Genomic DNA, 22,431 nt, shown 5'->3' on the forward strand with positions numbered 1-22,431 from the left:
TTATTAAGTTAAGATAACTAAGATTGAATATGATAAAAAAAATAATTCTACATGTAAAAAGTGAGAGTATTTATAGACATGATACGGATAAAGAATTAGGACAGATTTATGATCAATTCGACAGAATAGATGATTACTATTTCTAATTATTAGTTTAGCCTGTTCCTAGCTTGTATTGTCAATTATGCTATTGGGATGGTTTCAGATAACTCTGGATGTAGGACTATTTAGGAGACGGTACGGATGAATATAAAATCCTCTAGTTCCGTGATTGGATATTATAGCTAATAATAATATCTCAGTTAGGATAAATGTTTGCGTGACTTAATGATGATCCGGTAAGTAATTGTCATTCCTTATTCAACATGCTCATATCATCAATAAACTATTTTACAACCACGTCATATATTTGACTATGTGAAGTTAATATGAATAAAGCTTAATATAAAAATCTAATCAAAGTCTTTTATTGATCTGTGTTGGGAATAATGTCATAAATGATTCCAAGTTATGTCAGCATATTATTTAGGATCATATGAGATTCCTTTTACTAAAATAAAGTGACTATAATCTTATGTATCCTTAACATATGTTGTAGGTTTATTTTGGCGAGAGTCTAAAAGCTCGCGAAGGCGGCGGTTTTCGAGTTCTAATTCGGCATTGCGACTTTCGAGATTAGTAATGTGCTCTTGTAATCTCTTAATTTCAGGTAAGATGTTGGCATGTTCCTGAACTTGTGCTTTTATTTTTTCGAACTCTTGAAAAAACAAAGGTAGAAGCTGTTCATAAGTTGAAGGACTAACATTTGCAGGGGAATTGACCCCTGTTCCATGTAATTGTGAATTCGACATGTCGAAATGTCAATGGTGAATAATTATCGTAGAGAGCTGAAATTTGGCGTATGAATAGAATAAGATACGGCGAATATGATGGTAAAAAAAGCAAAGATAGATCGTTTCTTGTTGTCGAGATATTGACGATAGAATGTTGTGGAAAAATAATTACATTATGTAACGGTCGAAAGAGTGAAAGTGATAATGTACTAAGGGAGGAGATATACTTTTTGAAGGACTTGTATAAGACGGTAAAGATATATCCACTGAAGTTGCCTATTTGATTTTCTATTAATTCACTTCAAATCGAACGAGAACCTAGGCCGACTGAAAAACCTATTTCGAGCAATTGGTACCAGAATAATAAGAGAAACACCAAATAGAGAAAGGCAAGTGTACGTTATAAGAGAGAGAGAATAAACAAAGATTTAAGGGAACCTTGAATATTCCAAAGAAAGAATAAAAATTAAAGTAAAAAAATAGGTCGATTTTTCCGATATCCTTTATTCAATAACAATTTACAAGACTTTATATACTTTTGCAAATGCATAAAGTATTATCAGAGAATCAGTAGCATAAAAAAAAAATAAACAGATCAGGACATGGACGAGGGTAACTGATGATAAGGAAAGAAAATAAAACATCAGACAAAAGAAACGTCAAATGGAAGAGAGAAAACAAAACATATGATCTGAGCGAATGTCATCGGAAGAAGCACCCAATGTATATCGAACCACCCAGCTAAACCTAGAACCTCACCGACCAAAAAGGAAAGTGCACCCCAACTGTATATGGCCATCAATTCACTTGAGCTCCGCCAGCAAGTTGTAGGTCACCTGATCAACCCAGGGGACCTCCTTCAGTTGGTGTCGACTATACCCGTTCTCCACTATAGACCATTCAGCCAATCATATTTCCCGTAGCGCTTCGCATAAACATATCTCCGAACCGAGTTGAGTTTATCAACCAGATTTACCAGTCACCTATTAAAAGAAGGGTGGGGGATTAGCTCAACTGGTAGAGCGTCAGATTCCAAATCTGAAGGTCAAGAGTTCGATTCTCTTATTCCTCAGCTACTTTTAAAACTGTCGTGGTTGATTACGAATTGTTTTTTTATAGCAATTAACAAAGGTACAGATAAATTATTGTCGTGTTCTTTATAGCGAAAGATATTGTAACACGCAAGAACAAAACGGCGGAATTTAAATCGTTGCAGTTTATAACGAACGCCTTACAGTTTGCAACGACCACCTTACACTATACAACAACCGCCTCTTATCTTATAACAACCACCCAAAATACCAAAAACAGAACAAAAGCATAAAATCCAAAAACATATAAATAACTCCAAATAATAATCACAAAAATACTTGACTTCTTATTAACTTCTTACTTACTTCACTTCTTATTTTACTTTTTCTTTTTATCAAATAAATATTCTTTTAAAGAGGCAAATTATCTCTTATTTTATTTAACATCAAGAACAAGAAGTCCCTTGAAGCTATCATACTTCATTGTAAAACCCCCTTTTATTTATCTTTTTATCTTTTTTTTTTATTTTACCTTTATCAAAACAGTCTGATCTACTTTATAAGATCTGGTGGTCACTATAACAAGCGAATCAAGCCAAATCTGACTCATATAAAAGCAACTCTTATATCAATTACACCCAAATCTGTTTATTTAAACCTTAACTCAACACTCCCAAACAGAGAAACTACTATAAACCAAATCATTACACCACGCCAGTTAGAAAATGAACTTTTGCGTAACAACCTATTTGAAAACGGAGTATCAACTCTTTTGCTTGAAAACCAAAAACAACATAAATGATGTATCCATCATTCATAACTCGATATGAAAACAGTATTAATAAGCTACATGTAAAATGTATCCAATAGACAAGCTACAGGTTAATTCGGATAATCTTCATTAAGGATAAGATGCTGCGTAATTGCACGGTTAAACTACATTAAATCCAGGAACTAAATCACAGTCAGCCGCAGTCAATCATATACGAGTATTCTATGACAAATATAACAATAGAAGAACACGTAACCCTTATCTATTTGTCATCAGCTATATCATACTCATTAATTATTAATCTATGACATGAAATATTATCCATGTATGAAAAGTATAAATAGAGTACAATTTTCTTATTAAATAAAACAATCTTTTTATCGAGTCTCGTCCTCTCTTGTTCCTTTTTATTCTTGGATAAATCAATAAAATTATAAAAACCAAAAACATATAAATACCCTTATATCTTATCCCTATTTTTACTTCACTTCACTTCACTTTACTTTTGAATTTTATATTCTTTTTATATTTTCTTTATTTTATAAAACAATAAATCCATCAAGCGTTCAATTGAAACCCTTTGGTCTGTGTTCTATCTTAAATACTGAAGTCCCTTGAAGTCAATAATCTTCATTGTAAACCTATTCCTAAACCTCAAGAGTTTAACCTATTCTAACAAGTTTGATCTACTATTAACAAGATCTGGTGGTCACTATCGACAAAACTTACATACTTAAAAACCTAAACCCGCAAACAAGCAATATATTAAAGAAAATTACAATAGTAATGTATGTAAAAGGAAATATAAGTATATGGTCTTAAAGATTAGGTAGTAGATAATTGTCCTTTTATTTCTAATAATTATTGGGTCTATTTATATTACTTTACAGAACTGAGGTATATACAAGTATTGTCATAATTCATGAGTCATGTTGATATTGAATATAAACAACTCTCTTGTGAGTCATAGCTTGTAACTTGTTGAACATGAACTTCATTAAAAGGAAAGCAACACAAATATCCATATATAGAATAAAAAGATATGACATTATTAAGTAGTTAAAGATTGTCCTTTTTATTTAATCAAAATAGAGGAATATTGTGATGTGACGAAATTATAGATCCTTTTAGTCAATGTCATGTTTTGACATGTCAATAAGATAACAGTCTTATCATTCTAAGCTAAATCTTTACAAATGAGTTTGAATAAGAATAGATCCTGACAATTGCCAACTGCCCTGAACAGCCAAGTTTCACTTTCATCTCAACAGTGGATTATTTACATCAGTTTATAAAATTTTTCTTATAAATGTCAAATCATATCGGTCGTAACTATCTCTTGTTATTTAATCTCAGGTCTTGCTCAAACTAATATTAATAGCCTTGGAATCTTTCTTTAATAAAAGAATTCGACTTTAGAACTATTGTTCGGTCTCGTTAATTCTTCTTTTTCATATTTTAAATACTTAAAAACACTTCAGTCAAACTGTACCACTTGACAAAGAAAGTTCGGACCTGGTGATTTATCCAAGAATAAAAAGGAACAAGAGAGGCCGAGACTCGATAAAAAGATTGTTTTATTTAATAAGAAAATTGTACTCTATTTATACTTTTCATACATGGATAATATTTCATGTCATAGATTAATAATTAATGAGTATGATATAGCTGATGACAAATAGATAAGGGTTACGTGTTCTTCTATTGTTATATTTGTCATAGAATACTCGTATATGATTGACTGCGGCTGACTGTGATTTAGTTCCTGGATTTAATGTAGTTTAACCGTGCAATTACGCAGCATCTTATCCTTAATGAAGATTATCCGAATTAACCTGTAGCTTGTCTATTGGATACATTTTACATGTAGCTTATTAATACTGTTTTCATATCGAGTTATGAATGATGGATACATCAGTGGCATGTGTCTTGAAAAAACCATATGAACTTAAGCCCAATTGGATAAGTATTAAAGGAAATATGAAGCGCGCAATTTTGTCATGTTTTGACATGTCAATAAGATAACAGTCTTATCAATCTAAGCTAAATCTTTACAAATGAGTTTGAATAAGAATAGATCCTGATAATTACCAACTGCCCTGAACAGCCAAGTTTCACTTTCATCTCAACAGTTGATTATTTACATCAGTTTATAAAATTTTTCTTATACATGTCAAATCATATCGGTCGTAACTATCTCTTGTCATTTAATCTCAGGTCTTGCTCAAACTAATATAAATAGCCTTGGAATCTTTCTTTAATAAAAGAATTCGACTTTAGAACTATTGTTCGGTCTCGTTAATTCTTCTTTGTTCATATTTTTATACTTAAAACACTTCATTTTTTTTTAACGAATTCTGAACTCTTAATCGCAAATACAAATATGGTTAAAGAAGATCAAACTCCTAGTCCTTTTACTCATGGTGAAACTGATACGTTTGAAACGAATATGGAAGAAATACCAAAGGCCATTGAAGATACTGAAATGACCAATGCTGAAGAAACCTCATCCCCTATGGCAACAAGTCATGTAGCAAGTGATGATAAGCCCGTTGATGCTGTTATGGGTTTAAGAGTTACTTTAGAGAACCTTAGACAGCAAATTGCTCACGCTGTGATATCTGGTGCCCCACAAGAACACCTCAAAGGGTTACAAGAGCGAGCAGTGACCATTAAGAACTGTATCATGTTTTTAGATGAAGCACAGGCTTTTTGCGTCTCTCCTTCTACGCCTACAGGTGAAGCGGTCCTTGGTCCTGGCAACCATTTAAACACTTCTTACCCTCGTTCCGCTCATGTCATCCCGCCTGACCTTCCCATCTGGCAGTGGCAGGGTAATGTATGGAGAAAAGAAGCAGATGTGCACGATTCAGTGGAAGATTTACTGGATACTTTCGCTCTCATCGTTGAATCAAATGGGCTATCCATAGATTCTAGCTGGTCCCGATTAGTGCCTATCAAAATGAACAGGGATCAGCGATCATGGTTCAATGAAGTCCTTAAGGGTCGCAACTTGGTATGGTCTGAAGTCAGAAGTATCATAGTCAAAACATACGCTGCACAAGACGTAGCACAAGAGCTAGAGTATATGGACCAACTCTTGTCCCTTAAAATGGTTCCAGCAGAATCCATAGAAGCCTTCACTGATAGATTCCAAAGAATCCGCAGGGCAGCTAAGTGGGACGATGACATCAGGACTGCCTCCATATACAAACGAGCTTTACCAGCATTTTTGCGGCAAGAGGTCTCTCGCTCCTTGTTGAACCTAGGAAGAGATCAGCAAGACTCTGTCGCAAAAGTCGCTGCCAAGGCCAGGGTGGTACTGTCATCCAACTTGTGTTCTGAGGGTAGCCTATCACCTCGCCAAGACTCCGTCCCTGTCAAGTCTTTATCTATGTCTCTCGCATCAAATGGAACAGAGGCATCTAAGTACAACCCTAGGAACTCACATTTGTTGAGCAACTTACAGGGTATAACTAAGAAGTCCTCTTCCCCTGGTAACGTCAAAAATAAGTTCCATTGTGCCATCCATGGTCTGGCCAATCATCCTACAGACAAGTGCAACAAGTACAAGAATTTGTTGAGCCAAAGCTCCTCATTGGTGAGCCCTTCCCCCACTACCACCAATCCGCCAATGTCTTTTGTATCTGTTGCCAAAAAATGCTTTCGTTGCTCTGGTAACGTTCCATGGTCCAGGGAACACGCTGCTATCTGCCCACGAGATAAGCCCTACCATGGTCCAAGTAAGGCCATCCGTTCCGCTCGCTTGGTTACTTCAAGTTCTAATGGTAGCAAGCTCAACCTCACCATCACTCCTCAAGCTAGGCCACAACAGGCATCTTCCAAGGTGTCTAGCGGTGATAGCAACTTGATGGACGTAGATGACGAGGGCTATCCAGTCAACTATGATTGTAAGAAATTAACAAAACAGAATGAAGTATTTAAGAGTACTAACCATTCTTTAATTGTACCTATCACAATAGAGAACGTGAACACTATGGCCCTGGTTGATAGTGGTTCCTCCTTTAGCACGATAGACATCAATTTTGTTAATAAATATAATATTGCAATTGATAGAAATGTATCTGGTTCCGTTATACTTGCTACAAGTGATAATGTTAGTAAACGTTTCGGTACAACCAAATTTCCATTAAGTGTTATTTACGGTGATAATGATAATAATCTTATTCATACATCCCATTCTTTTGAAGTCCTTCCTCTTTCCTTGGATACTGAAGTTGTAATAGGATTAGATCTAATGCACAAGTTGAACATTCTTGTTACCAACTTAGCCATCAGACATCCTAATCTTGCACCAGTTATTGACAAAGAGATTACGGATGATACACCTGAACCTAACAAAGCTCCTTACGGTACACGTGAGCAACAAGTTCATTTCCATAATGCTATTAAACCATTTGTTGATCAAAATGCCTTAATACCAAAGAATTCATTCTGTACTGTACCCGAGTCAGTTATACGTTTAGATACTGTTAAAGGAAAAACCGCTTACCGTGCACCATATCGTACTCCTTTTAAATTACTACCAATCATGCGTGAATGTATTGACACTTGGTTAAAGGATGAAGTTATTGAACGTGCATCACCTAATTCGGATTGGAATTCTCCTTTAACATTGGCACCTAAGAAAGACTTGCTTGGTAATCTCACAGGACATCGACCCTGTCTCGATCCTCGCTTGTTAAATTCTATTCTCGTGTCAAACGATAGACATCCTATTCCAAAGATTGAAGAGATTTTCGATCAATTACAAGGATCAACTATCTTTACCACTCTTGATCTTCGACAAGCATTTCATCGATTCCAAATCTACGAACCTGATCGTGTTAAGACCACATTCACTTTTGAAGGTCAACAATACCAATTTAGAGGTTGTCCATTTGGATTGAAACATATTGCTTCCCGTTATCAGCGAGTGATTAATATTGTATTACGTGATTTACCTTATGCACGGGCTTTTGTTGATGATATCATCATATTTTCCAAGTCTTATGAGGAACACATCACACATGTGCAAAACATAATTCAGAGATTAACTAAAGTGAACTTGATCCTTAACCCAGACAAATGTCATTTTGCGCAGTCTACTGTTTACTTGCTTGGTTTCTGTGTTGATGCCAAAGGATCTCGACTCGATCCTCGTAAAGTTACAAACGCTTTGACTTGGCCTAGACCTTCATCTGGAAAAGAGATTCAACGCTTTTTAGGACTGGTAAATTATTTTAGAAAATACTTGCCAAATATTTCTGAAGTCACTGCGCCTTTGGACAAATTACGTTTCGAAGGTAAACTTGACAAACTTTGGACATCTGAACAAGAAAGTGCTTTTGAAAAGATCAAGTCATTATTGTCTTCTGCGCCACTTCTTCATCATCCAGATTTAGAACAACCTTTTTACGTTGCTACTGATGCTAGTAACTATTCAATTGGTGCTGTTCTTTACCAAGTTATCCAAAATGAGACTCGATATATCGGTTTCATGGCACGCTCACTTTCTACATCTGAAAAGAATTATTCTACCACTAAACGTGAGCTATTAGCAGTGATATTTGCACTAAAGAAGTTTCATCCATTTTTGTGGGGTAATCCATTCACCTTATACACTGATCACAAGGCCCTGACTTATCTCCACACTCAGCCTGTAGCTAACGCTATGATGATCAATTGGCTGGATACTATACTGGATTATAACTTCAAAATCATCCATCGACCTGGTATTCAAAATATTCTGCCAGATGCTTTGTCGCGTCTTTTTGAATCTGAAAAAACGCTGGAGGGGGATAATAAAACCATCAAAACAATTGTCACTTCCCAAATTATCAATTCTAACGGATCAATTCTTACATCCAGAATGATGATGCCTGCTGACTTGATGACCCCAGCACCAGAAGACAGACGAAAGCTACTCATGGATACACACTTAGAAGGACACCGTGGAGCTCAAGCAATCGTAACAGCTTTGCATAGTGATGGTATTCACTGGACAAAGCTCAAGGAAGATGCGCTTGAAATAATACGTAGTTGTCCTGATTGCCAAAAATTCAATATCGCAAAACACGGATACAATCCCTTGACCTCAATCTATGCTGATGCACCTTGGGATCACATCTGTATCAATACAGCCGGACCTTTCCCTACTTCAGTACAAGGTAATCAATACATCCTTCTGGTAGTGGACGTCTTTACACGATATTGTGTACTCAAAGCCTTGCCCGATAAATCTTCTCTCACTATTGCACTTGCATTAAGGAGTATCTTATCGCTCTTTGGTCGACCAAAAATTATCCAAAGTGATAATGGTACTGAGTATGTCAATGAAATCGTCAGACTGTATGTTGAATCATCCGGTATTGATCATCGTCTCATATCAGCTTATCATCCCCGAGCTAACGGTATAGTCGAACGATGGGTTGGCAAAGCAAAAAATATTTTGCACAAAAGATTACAAGGCAGAACTGAGGATTGGGACTTGTATGTTGACAGTACCCAAGAAGCCCTCAACAATACGCATACAGCTTTACACGGCACTAGACCTTTCTCATTGATGTTTGCAAGACGTCCCAATGAAAACAAGGATTATAATAACGTGCTGGACAAAACTAAATCGCCTGAAACAATGAAACAGTTAGAAACTAGAATCAACGAGTTTAATGACACTGTCTTACCTGCCATTCGTGAAAAAATAAAAACTTCACAAACTGCTTCTCGAGACAAGTTCAACCAAACTCACAGAATTCTAACCGATATCCCCACTGGTAGTCAAGTCACGCTCAAGAATGTAAACCGTGTTGCAAAAAGTGATCCCCTCTACGTTGGTAATTATACTGTCAAAAGAAAAACTCAAGGTGGTTCATACGTGTTGGTTGATGCAACTGGAGCACTCTTACCAAGAGATGTACCTCCATCGCAAATAAAGGTTATTTCCCAGGAAGTATCCTTATCCAATACTGATCAATCTGAATCATACGATGTTGAGGCAGTTTTACACCATAAGGGATCACCGGGTAATTACTTATATAAAGTTCGATGGAAAGGTTATGGAGAAGAAGATGACACTTGGGAACCGGCTAGTCATTTCCATGATTACAGACCGATCCAAAAGTATTGGTCACGTATAAGTGAACAAGAACCAGCGCGCGAGGTTCAACTTGTTCCTAAAAAAGATACAACCAAGAAAAGAAAAAATGTGCATCGCAATGTAACTAACTCTAAAAGAAACAGACGTTAACACATTGACCTTCTTCCATCCAACTTTCATTAACTATACATATATGTTACCAGCAAATAACGCAATTATAAAATATTTACAAGGATAGTAAAAAATGGAATTTTTTCTCATGCCTTAATATTTTTCAATTTGCACGTTTGTACGCAGTCACATTTACAGACAAACATCACTTTAGCAATAAATTCCTGTTTAGGGTTTATTATCGCCTAAATGCTTTGTTCCATTCTTGAACACTATACTTTATATGTTTACATAAAGAGCCACTATACGTTATATGACTTCACCCTACCAAGCACCTATTTCTTACAACAAATAGAGCTCATCTTGACATCTCAAACCTCATTTCGACATTCAGTTAAACAAACATCTTTTTACTTGCCACATTAATCCCAGAAAAGATAATTACAACCTGGAAGGGGGCAATGTCATGTTTTGACATGTCAATAAGATAACAGTCTTATCATTCTAAGCTAAATCTTTACAAATGAGTTTGAATAAGAATAGATCCTGATAATTACCAACTGCCCTGAACAGCCAAGTTTCACTTTCATCTCAACAGTTGATTATTTACATCAGTTTATAAAATTTTTCTTATACATGTCAAATCATATCGGTCGTAACTATCTCTTGTCATTTAATCTCAGGTCTTGCTCAAACTAATATAAATAGCCTTGGAATCTTTCTTTAATAAAAGTATTCGACTTTAGAACGATTGTTCGGTCTCGTTAATTCTTCTTTTTCATATTTTAAATACTTAAAAACACTTCAGGAAGTAAAAGAATTTAAAACATAAAATATAGAAATTGTAAGCACTTTTATATACTGCTAACATTCTTACCTTGCCAAGAATGTGAATTATTATGATAACAACCGGATAGGCAGAATTAAAATGTGTCGTCTTTAACATACGTAAAAATGCAAAAAAAGCCAGTCGTGTATAACTCCGTCTTTAACATTATCAAGTTCCACCAATAATCGTTGCCTGTATCCGATATCCTACCAGTAGATGACCTTTCTATTGGGCTATAAACATTCAAAGTTTGAGATAGATTCGTGCAGTATTCATAGATAATCAGCATTAAAACTGCAATTTTGCAATTCCTTGCATCAGTTTTGTGACCTACTGTAAATATTAACAATTTATCAAGCATCACCATGATTATTATTATCTTACCTTATCCAAATAAACCTCCTTTGAAAACAAAATACTCTTTTATTTTATAAATAGGAAGAACCAATAATCCCTTGAATCATATACTTCATTGTAATCTCTTCTTTTATTTTACCTTTTACACATTACTTTTACTTTTATTCAAATCAGTCTGATCTGCTTAACAAGATCTTGTGGTCACTCTACTCAAGCGAACTTATAACTCGAATTATCTACTCTATTTGGAACTTACTTTATCCAATACTTTATTCAACTACTAAAACTTTATCTCAATAACTTATATCAAGCCTACCAAAAACCGGAAAGCATATCGAATCTCACAGTGACAAAGAAGTCAAAAAATGAAAAAAGTCAAAAAATGAAAAAAGTCAAGAAAATGAAAGAAGTCAAAAAGAAAAAAAAAATTAACAATATAAATATCCCAACTATTTAGATGAAGAAAAAGGACAGTACAGTTCTACTCACATATTATTTTATATATTTTATTCAATAAACAGGCAACCTTCTCATAAAAAGTTCCTGATCCTTTTATTTTTTTATCTTTACCTTTATTTGATCTTAATTAAAAGATTTGGTGGTCACTACAGTACCTTACTTTAAAAATTTCAAGAAAAAATTCTCTAAAACACTCAAACTAAACCAACCATACTACAAAATAACAATGTCAAACAACACAAACAATAAGCCACGCCAATTTTTATATAAATAAGATGAATATTTTTAAACAAAATAACATTATCCAATTCAATAAATCAAATCTTCTTACGCTTAAAAAGCAATCTTTTCTTATTGGATCACAATAACCTCTTCTTTTCTTTTTATTTTTACTTATTCTTTCTGATCTGATGCCCGAGTTATCATAAATCAAGAAAGATTCCTTTTATTTTTATCTTTTATCAAACAATCTCACACTTAACCTTATTGATCTAAAAAGATCTGGTGGTCACTACTCAAATACAATTTACTCTATCAAAAGAACTGTTAAACGTTCAATTAAGTTACCTAAACTCAAGTCATTTAAGACTTCAAACCTCAAATTAAACAGATCTACATCACTTTAACACAAGCCAAGTCCCAAGTACTAACAAGTTACAATATGCTGCGGTTGTAATTCTATTAGTTTAATATTGTGTTGAAAATGCTGCGGTTGAGAGCTTGTATATGAATATCCAAAAGAAGTATAATATAGTATACCAAAAGTAGAATGAAAAATGTGACAAAAGCAAATTTTTTCCATTGTGTTGTGACGAAATTATAGATCCTTTTAGTCAAACTGTACCACTTGTCAAAGAAAGTTCGGACCTGAACTAAGTTCATATTCTCAAAAATTTTGATAACTCTATGATATTTGGTACTTATACACTATTTCCGGAAATTATTGGGACACATTGTTGTAAACATAGTTATTTTCTATAAGATATCAGTTGTACTAAAATAAATAACGATACACAAAAGATTAAACTATGTGTTTTGCCAAATATGAAATAGAAGACAAAAACTACAAAAAGACAATAGTTGTGAAACTAAAGATTATACAGTAGCTTACAAAATTGTACAAGTGTTTTGCATTTTTTGCTTCTGTAAGATTTATCGATACCAAAACGATAAGTAAGCTACAGCATGTTCTACATCATTCGAAAGTATAACTTCTTGGCTTTCTTTTGGTACTATTCAGTCGGCGATAACGTCATTTTGGATGGAGCTATGGCCGCTTACAAATGCCGACTACACTTGTACAATTTTGGAACCGATGTTTTAGAATAAAGTTTTTATTTAAATGTGTGCATTAAAAGTTGATCCAAAGACCCTTGTTCTCTATAATGTCAATACATCGTTGAGGCATAGGTTCAATATAATTTTGACATTCTTTTTCGGTAATTTCGTACCAAGTTTCGAACGTACGAGTCCATAGTTCATCCATAGAGGCAGGAGGACAATCATACTGTTTAAACAAGCGTTTTTTTAAGGTATTCCACATGTTTTCAATTGGATTTAAGTCTGGATACTGTGGAGGCCACTCCATTGTTGTAAAATCCTGTTTAGACAACCATTCAGATACGATTTTGGACTTATGTTTGGGATCGTTATCTTGCATAAATTCAAAATCAGCCATTATAAGGTCGTTTTCTTCACAATAGCCAGTCATAGACTTCACCAAATCATCTTGCAATACAGATAAATAGACGCTCTTGTCCATATTCTTGCCTACGTCGACAATATACCCAACCCCGTACCAGCTAATACAGCTCCAAACCATAAGTGATCCTCCACCATGTTTTACGGTTTGCTTTACATGCCTTCTTTTAAGCTTCTCATTTGGTTGCTTCCATGCATAAAGCTTACCTTCCGATCCAAAATGATTTACTTTAGTCTCATCAGACCAAATCACGCGTTTCCAGTGTTCTATGGTCCAGTCAACGTGATTAAGAGCCCAGTCCAATCGCTTTCGTCTGTTTACTTCACTGAGCAATGGTTTTTGAGACTTAACAAAAGAGGTTAAACCAGACCTACGCAACGATCTTCGCGCTGTTTGGGCAGTTACAACCTTTTGCAAGTCATTTTCGAGTGTGTTTCTGGCTTCTACTGCATTCTCTTGACCATTAACAGTTACTAATCGGACTAAATACTGATCATCCCTGCTGCTGAGTAACTTGGGACGACCTGCTTTAATGCTGTTTACTTCGTTTTTTATTGTTTTTCGAACGTTCTGAACAGTTCCACGGCTTGCTCCAGTTGTTTTCACTGTTTTTGATATAGAGTATCCGTTTTTTAAGCAGCTGATGATACGATTACGGAGATCTTCACTGATAGGTTGCATATTGGACGTTGGTACACTTTTATATAGCAGTTAGTTCCTGTAGGTGTAAGAAAAATGGCAGAAAAAGAAAGAAAAAGATACTTTGAGCATTGAAGAATAAAAAAAACCCTTTTTTGGTGGCTTACACTCTGTGACGAGCAAGATTATAAGCTGATATTGAAATATTTGAAGCGGTTCCAAAATTGTACAAGTGTAGTCGGCATTTGTAAGCGGCCATAGCTCCATCCAAAATGACGTTATCGCCGACTGAATAGTACCAAAAGAAAGCCAAGAAGTTATACTTTCGAATGATGTAGAACATGCTGTAGCTTACTTATCGTTTTGGTATCGATAAATCTTACAGAAGCAAAAAATGCAAAACACTTGTACAATTTTGTAAGCTACTGTATATGACTTTATTAATAAAAAATATTGAGGGTATTTATACTTTTTGAATGTCTGGGTCTTTACCGCTATTTCAATTGATCGGTTAAAAGAATGATATGGAATATAAGGAAGGATAGTGGATAATCAATAGCCGCTGTCTACTTGACGAATCAAGGGACAATGAAGTAATTAAACTATTGATCTAACGATAATTATAGAATAGGATTGAACTGCCGTTGTTGTAATCAGGTTCCGATATAGTCTTTTAGAACGCTGGTAGGACAACAGGGCAAGATTGACTATTGCAGAATTCTCACGTTTATTAATAGAGATCTGGTTAGACTATAATTCTGTAGTATCCAAGTTTATCCATGAATGTTCACTTTATTAGTTGTGTGGATACAACACTATGATTGAACAATTCCACACTTTTCCAAATTTAGAACAATAAGATCAGTATTTGTCATCCTAGCGAGTCTAATCAATTGTCAACCCCAAAAGTAATTAGATCAAAGTTAATTGACTGGTTATCATTTCTATTGCTCAACTTCAGATGCATATATTAGAACATCGACAAGCTTTAGCTTAATCATTGATTCTTCAGCACGACATCGTTGCCGAGTCTATATCTTTTATATCTACGCTCACAAAGAATATAAATAGATGCCAACTTTTTATCCATTAAACGGGGCTCTTTTGCAATATAAAGAAATCTGCAATAAAGAAGGATTTTAATTTTATATTGCTGCTATTGTTTTTTTGTTTAATTTTTTATTTAATCTTACGATTAAAACACACATATTGAAATCATTTTGGAACATAAAAATAAATCAAATTGAAACACAGATCGAAAATATTTTGGAACAAATATAAAAATTGAATTGGCACAAATGGTGATGTCCTAAATGTACCAAATCTTTATCTTTATTAGATGGGTTTTTTTTCTAAACAGTCAGAGAACTTAGCTACAGAATATTTGCAAAAGCCACGCAAGTCGCTGATCAGCACATTGTTGCAAGCAACTTTGATTCTGGAAGTCAAAGTTTCTTCTTCCAACAGAGCTTCTCTCTTGAGCTTGCTTTTGCAAACAGACCAAAACTGTTCAATTGGATTGAGCTCGGGAGAGTATGGAGGCAAATAAACGCAACCATATCCGCGGCTTTCAATGTAACTTCTAATATCTGCATGCTTATGAATTTGTGCATTATCCATTACGAGATAATGACCTTTGAATAGCTCATGCTTATCCATAACATCTAAAGTCATTGCAATAAAATTGAAGTAATGGCCAGTAACTGTTCCACCTTTACCTTTTCCAACAACAACCGAGGGCTAATGCAAAAGATAGGTCCCAGAGATCGTTGGTCCCAATTAAGCTCCGATCTGCATGAAACTCCGAATATGCATTCTTGTACATTGTAGCATCTTTGATGCCAAATTTGGTAAGATTTCAATCAGCGCATCTGACTCTATTGGCCATTGAATTCGCCTAGTCTACCGCCTATTGAAGTGAGGGTCGGTAGACTTTTAAAATTAATTTTTTTTTCTTTCCTTTAGTGATTTTTTGCGCTTTTTTTGTTGACCTTGACCTCTGACTTGGGACAGATATTCATCAATGTGATTGGTGTTATGTTCTGGTAAAGTAAAAGAAATAACAAAGATAAACCAAAGAATACTTTTTGAGACTGAACTCTATTTAAGACAATTTTAATTGTATGATATTTGGTACTTATAATGTAAAAACAGTAAGAAGTCAATAGCTAACAACTACTATTTATTAAGTAAGAAAAAGGAGAGGAACTAATAATTTAGAATGAACCCTGGATTATATCGTCTGACTATTAATTGTATAGTCTGACGTAGGCTGGACTGAGATCAATAATAAAATAATAAATAAAGACATCATTAATGACCAAACACGACATCATCCCCTACCAGTTGGTATCAACGTTTGGAAGTTGAATAGGAAGTGTTTGAACAGTTATAAATTTTTGTGTGACCTAATTTCTCTTTATGCGCTTGCTGTGCCTAAGATTACTATTTGCAGTCACAGCATTTTTTACAGAGCTTTCATGATGATCTGTTTTTCGATCAAAGCCTTCTTGACTTTGTTGTAGTCTTCGTTTGGGATATCTGGATAAAGCATTGCCATTACGTTTGGGTTGAGCTTTCTTTTTTTCTTTTGTATTATGAGATTGTCTATTGTGCGACATAGTTCCAGACTTTGACTGTTCATTCATAATTGTCGTAGTCAATAATTTACTAGGGGCGTAGTCTGAGGGCAATTTTTGCTTTTTATTCTTTTCAGCCTCATTATTTTTCTTTTTTACTACTTCACCATTTTGATTTATGGATTTACCCAGCTTGTGCCAATAAATGTTAATTGACTCGGGATCAGTGAATGCCTCAGCAGTTAACCAGCTGTCATCGTCTTTGCTATAGTTTTTCCAGCGTACGAGGTATTCTCTATTTCCAGGTTCGCCTCTATGATTGATGATTGCCTCAATTTCGTACAATTCATCTTTTGGAATGATTTCATCCTGTGAAATAAGCTTTAATTCTTCTGGAGAATAATTTCGAGACATGAGCGTTTCGTCAACATCACGAAGTATATAAGCACCACCTTGTACTTGGCGTACAACACGATATGGACCTTTGTAAACCGGGGAGAGGCTATTGTACTGCTCTCTGTCACGCACCATTACGTAACTTCCTTCCGGGAATGTGGACTGACGATTTTTGCTGTCAGCTTTTTCCTTTTGCCTTTTGGTGTAAAGGTCGGTCCTATCCTGTATAGCAGGGAAGACAACTTGCGACATATAGTCGATTCTTTTCAGCAACTCATCGTGCGGCATGTACTCCTTCTTTTTTAATTCACCAGCATCATCCCTGTATTCAATGAAGTCATTTATGTTGCGAGCAAACATCAATGAAAAAGGTGTGGTCTGCAAGCGTGTGGAGATCTTATTGTTGATCATGAGCTGTACAGATGGAATGTAATGATGCCAATCTTCGGTGGCACCTTCAAGGAACTTTGCTAATATCTTTTTAGCAGATTGAACGTAACGTTCAGCAGCTCCATTTGCTGAGGGATGGTAAGGAGTAGTGTATCTTTTGTCGATACCCATTGCATTGAACAGATTCTCTAAAATTTCATTTTTGAATTCAGAGCCGTTATCGCTACATACAAAGTGTCTAGGATAGCCGAGTAAGGAAAATGTATCAACCATGGCACCTGCGACGGTTTTTGCCTTTTTGTCTACTAGGGGTTTCAATACGCAGAATCTGGTGCAAATGTCGACTAGAATCAACACGTATGTATACATGTTGCTACTGGATTGAAAAGGCCCAATTAAATCAAAAGCATAGGCATCCCCAGGAACATAAGCGTAGACAGGTCGATGAGGATTATAGCCCTTTTTAGCAATATTGTACTTTTGACAGGTATTGCACTTGCTTACATAGTTTACTGCATCGGCTAATAAATTTGGCCAATGTAGGTTTTGGTTGTGGATTGATTTTACAATATGATCAGCTCCAAAATGTCCGAATTTATGGACTCCATCAAGAATCTCTTGTCGATCCTCATATGGTGGAGTGATATAATCCTTGTCACTGAATTTGGTAGGACTTTGGACATAGAACACTTTTCGGTTCTCTTTTTTCATTTTTAATTCATGTTCCTTTTTTAGATTTGGTTTGTAAGCAAGATTTTGGTGTTTTACTGTGCTGCTATTAGAATCACTCCCTGCCAGTTCTTTTTCAGGAGGAAAAAGACGTGAAAGAGCATCAGGTAAAACATTTTGTACACCGGATATATGGACGATGTCAAAATCATAGGACAATAATGTGTCCATCCAACCCACCATCATGGGGTTGAGTTCATCGGACGTGAACAAGTATGTGAGTGCTCGATGATCAGAATATAAGGTAAAGTGATGACCATATAGAAATTTGTGAAACTTTTTCAAAGCAAACACAATAGCGAGGAGTTCACGTCGAGTGACAGAATAATTTCGTTCAGATTGGGATAAAGAGCGTGCCATGAAGCCGAGGTATTTGATGGTGGTAACAGTGAGTCCATCCGACTGTTTTTCGTCAAATTTCTGGAACAGAACTGCACCAACACCAGTGTTAGATGCATCAGTGGCAACGTAAAGAGACTTGGTAGGATCGTATGGACTCAAAACAACGTTGGAACATAATATATCTTTGATGCTTTGAAAGTGAACTTGCAGTTCGCGTGTCCAATTGATATCATCTATGAACGCAACATTTCGTAACGCATCTAGAGGAGCGGTGAGTGTGGCAGCACAAGGGATGTGTGCACGAAAGTAATTGACAGTGCCCAGCCATTGCATCATTTCTCTGCCGGTCTTGGGACGGGGCCAGTCAGCAATATTGGTCAATTTACGTGGATCCAAGCTTTTCCCTTTTTCAGAAATGCAGAAACCCAACAGATGAACACTTCTTTTGCCAAAGTGACATTTCTGAGGATTGAGGATCATGTTATGTTGAGTGAGTCTATCAATGACTGCACTGACAGCTTGATAATGCTTCTCCATGGAATCACCTGTAGTGCCAATCACAATATCATCCACGTATACATGAACATTGGATAGATCACTTAGGATGAGGTTCATGATGCGCATGAAATGGCTAGAGACATGTTTTAATCCAAATGGTGCTGAACGAAACATGTATTGTTTGTTTCTGTGAGTAAAAGTGGTTTTGACCTGATCTGATTTACGAATGGGTAATCGATGGAATGCACTTTTGAGATCGAGTGAGGTGAAAATTGTAGAACCCGCAAGATCATGAAAAATGTCGTCAATCAACGGCAATGGATAGTTATCAGATTCCAATAGAGCATTGATTTTACGAGGATCAATACATGGTCTGTAATCAGTGGGATTACCATTCGCATCCTTTTTTGGAGCAAATGTGATTGGACTGTTCCATGGTGAGGGTGGTGCACGTACAATGACACCGTTCTCGAGCCATGTTTTTACAGCCTCATCAAAGATTGGCATCATCTTATTTGCAATAGGATACTGCCGGACATGTGCATGTTTTCCATGAGAGGTGTCTAACTTCACTACTGCTTCTGGTAGATTACATAAGGAATGAACATCAATCTGCTGATTTTTATCAATGTGAGATTGCAGTGCTTTTAGTAAAGCTTCATGTTCATCTGGTGTGCCAGCATTGGAAACATTTGGAATGTATTCTGAGTCTTCAATAGAATCATCAAATTTGACTTTGTTATCATCCCAATTAGTGGCAACACCAACAAGGTGAATTCCTAAACTTGGTAAAATATCCCTCCCGAAAATAGCGTCTACTTTATCATGCATATTTAACACCTCAAATTCATGAGCTACAGTTTGCCCTTTGTATCCGACATTTAATTTATCGGCCACACCCAATCGTTTAACAGTTTTTTCTTTATCTGCTAACAGTAATGAACCATGAACTGGAATAATACGCAGTTTCAATTTATTAACAACATTTTTGCTTATGAAAGAAACATCTGCGCCTGTGTCGACGAGAGCTATTAATCTATGATTGTTCAATAAGAAAGGAGTGTGTAATGAGTAAGGGCTTTGAAGCATAGTAGGATGTGTCTCCTCTTTTGTTTTTAAACTATAGCAACGAATATTACCTTGCTTGTGCTTCTTTTTCTCCCGAATTTGTTTTAACGCTTTTTGAAACGGACTGATGATTTCATCATCATTTAAGAGGTCATTCATAACCTCATCCGCAGGATGTGTTTGCATGATCTCTGGTTCAGTAGCGGTCTGTTTCTCAACCTTCTCAATATTATGAACCGTTATACGTGAATCATTTGCATTATGAATTTTCTCTTCAAATGATCTACGCCTTTGGGAAAAATTACCAGTGTAGTTTTTGGGTGCATCTTTGCGTGCTCTAAAACCCGTATCTTTATTCAAGTAATGGTCACGACGTTTTTCCATTTCTCGACATTTGTCGAGGTGACCTGGGGTATATTTCTCCCCACAATAGCGACATTTAGGCGTGCTGTGTGCCGGCCTTTTATGGAAATTCCTTTCCCTATTCTTGTTTTCGGGAAAGTACCTCTGCTCGTCGCCATGAAACTTTCTTTTCGTTTCTATTTGCCTTGGTGCCTTCTTGTCGGCAGGCTTGAACTGAGATCGTTCCTGATTTTTCAAACCAGGGAAGATCTTCTTGCATTCTTCTATGAAATGCATCTTGTTGTTTTCTATGATTGTCTGGATTTTCGACAACGTATCATCTTCCAAGATGAAATCAGCATTCTTCTTGGCGCGTATTTCAGCCAGTCTTCTTTCCAAACAATCCTTGACAGGTGGAAGCAATGTGCCCAGGAAGTGCATCACTGCCAGCGGACTGTCCGCAAACTTGGCTTTGGTCAAAAGATCTATGTATCTGTCCACATACATGTTCAAGTACTCGCCGTTGGGCTGCTTGATTCTCATCAGCTTTTGACGATACTGCAAGTAGGTGAAGGACTCACCAAACTTGCCTATGAGAGCGGTCTTGGCACCTTCCCAATTGCTGTTCTTAAAATCAGCGACAGTCAGCTTATGTTGGAGCCAATTGATGCTCCTATCATCCTGGCCATTTTCAATGGACAACTGGAGATATCCTAGCCAGTTCTTGTCAATGTTGACACCATAATGTTTCACGATGGCCTCAAACTTCCTGATGAAGTCCTTTACTGTCTTAAAGGCATTGTCATTCTTCACATCATCAGGACTGACCTTGCTGGAAGAGTAATACTTAGGATTGTAAGCAGCACTGACCAACAGGCGAAAGGGAGGTATGACCTTGATGGGGACAGTAGGCTCAGACTCACGAGTATTGTTGGTATTGTTCCCAACCTCATTTATCTTTTGGCTAATTTCATTAGCGCTAACCTCAAGCTTGGTAATACGCTCCTCGTAATAATCCAAATCTTCCCTATACTCGCGTATTTGGATCTTAAGAGCCTTTCTTTTTGACTCATCTTCTTCAAGATCACGCTTCTCAACTAACTTGTCGAGCAAGTCAGCTGTCTCATCGTACTTACGATTAAAGCGTTTTAACTTCTCAGGGATGCTGCTCTTACTTTTCGAAACAGACTTAGAAGAACGCGAGGCGTTCTTTTTCTCACCACTAATGGCGTGGCGAGCGTTGTTCAGAGGTGCATCCTCCATCACAACGTCATCTTCAGCAGTGGACAGACTAATTGCGTCACCACGTACTAAGGACGATTCGTCCTTCTTTATGGAAAGAGAGTTAAGTCTCTCTCCTATAGCACCACTGACTGAGTCAGCAGGAGAAGGCGAACGAGAACGGGAACCAGTGACCATTTCCACGTAGGAAGGCGACCCAGGACGGTCAGAAAAGTTGTCCAGGCCAGGGGCCACAGGGGAAGCAGGACAAGAGGAAGCAACCTCAGAAACAACAGAGGACAAAGAGGAAACAGAAGAGATGGAAGCACGAGATGTGCGAGTGGGGCGGTTGTTGCGGGTGATGACGGCCATGTTATAAAGGTAGTAGCAGTTGGAGTGGCTTATTGAAAAAAATATGATATTTGGTACTTATAATGTAAAAACAGTAAGAAGTCAATAGCTAACAACTACTATTTATTAAGTAAGAAAAAGGAGAGGAACTAATAATTTAGAATGAACCCTGGATTATATCGTCTGACTATTAATTGTATAGTCTGACGTAGGCTGGACTGAGATCAATAATAAAATAATAAATAAAGACATCATTAATGACCAAACACGACAAATTGTTAAAAAGAAATCATTACAAAGTCTACTATTTATATTCTTCTATCAGTTGGCGGGTAAATGAGTAGTTATGAGCGTAGATCCAATCATTGACACGTTTGATTGAAGAATGATCACTGAATCGATTATGAAAATTTTTAATTCGTTGTTTTATAGATCTTATTGTTCTTTAACTGATCTGGGAGAGTTGTCCCGTCTTCATTGAGAGGAAAGATATATTTATATGAAATGCCTCCAGTCAGATCAAAGTTGACTAGGTACCTGATCCATTATTATTCATTTACAGAAATGATGAATAGTAAAGATCATGACTTATTTACTGTTCATGTTTACTTTATAGAATGAATCTAATAGTGATAGTTTTATATAAAAAGAAGAAGAATATATTTTATTTAATAAAGATTTAA

The 22,431-nt window shown here is 36.1% G+C and overlaps 4 protein-coding genes and 1 non-coding gene across 5 annotated transcripts; 2 read left to right on the top strand and 3 right to left on the bottom strand.

The window, feature by feature from the left end:
• Window positions 1-572: 572 nt before the first annotated feature.
• On the bottom strand, window positions 573-851 carry RO3G_13917 (uncharacterized protein; the record flags this gene model as incomplete). Its single annotated transcript, XM_067668501.1, has 1 exon — window positions 573-851. One exon carries the CDS (start codon window positions 849-851, stop codon window positions 573-575), a length of 279 nt encoding a protein of 92 aa, XP_067524602.1.
• Window positions 852-1,832: 981 nt separating this feature from the next.
• On the top strand, window positions 1,833-1,905 carry RO3G_19175. The gene has a single exon. It is a non-coding gene; the product is annotated as a tRNA-Trp (tRNA).
• A 3,114-nt stretch (window positions 1,906-5,019) lies between these two features.
• RO3G_13918 (uncharacterized protein) lies at window positions 5,020-9,885 on the top strand (the record flags this gene model as incomplete). Its single annotated transcript, XM_067668502.1, has 1 exon — window positions 5,020-9,885. The coding sequence occupies one exon, from the start codon at window positions 5,020-5,022 to the stop codon at window positions 9,883-9,885; it is 4,866 nt and encodes a 1,621-aa protein (XP_067524603.1).
• Window positions 9,886-12,842: 2,957 nt separating this feature from the next.
• RO3G_13919 (uncharacterized protein) lies at window positions 12,843-14,175 on the bottom strand (the record flags this gene model as incomplete). Its single annotated transcript, XM_067668503.1, has 2 exons — window positions 12,843-13,890; window positions 14,000-14,175. The coding sequence occupies 2 exons, from the start codon at window positions 14,173-14,175 to the stop codon at window positions 12,843-12,845; spliced, it is 1,224 nt and encodes a 407-aa protein (XP_067524604.1).
• Window positions 14,176-16,171: 1,996 nt separating this feature from the next.
• Window positions 16,172-21,769, bottom strand: RO3G_13920 (uncharacterized protein; the record flags this gene model as incomplete). Its single annotated transcript, XM_067668504.1, has 3 exons — window positions 16,172-16,240; window positions 16,304-19,794; window positions 19,906-21,769. 3 exons carry the CDS (start codon window positions 21,767-21,769, stop codon window positions 16,172-16,174), a joined length of 5,424 nt encoding a protein of 1,807 aa, XP_067524605.1.
• Window positions 21,770-22,431: the final 662 nt, after the last annotated feature.

Source organism: Rhizopus delemar, genomic scaffold, assembly GCF_000149305.1.
Source record: "Rhizopus delemar RA 99-880 supercont3.13 genomic scaffold, whole genome shotgun sequence".
Taxonomy (NCBI): Eukaryota; Fungi; Mucoromycota; class Mucoromycetes; order Mucorales; family Rhizopodaceae; genus Rhizopus; species Rhizopus delemar.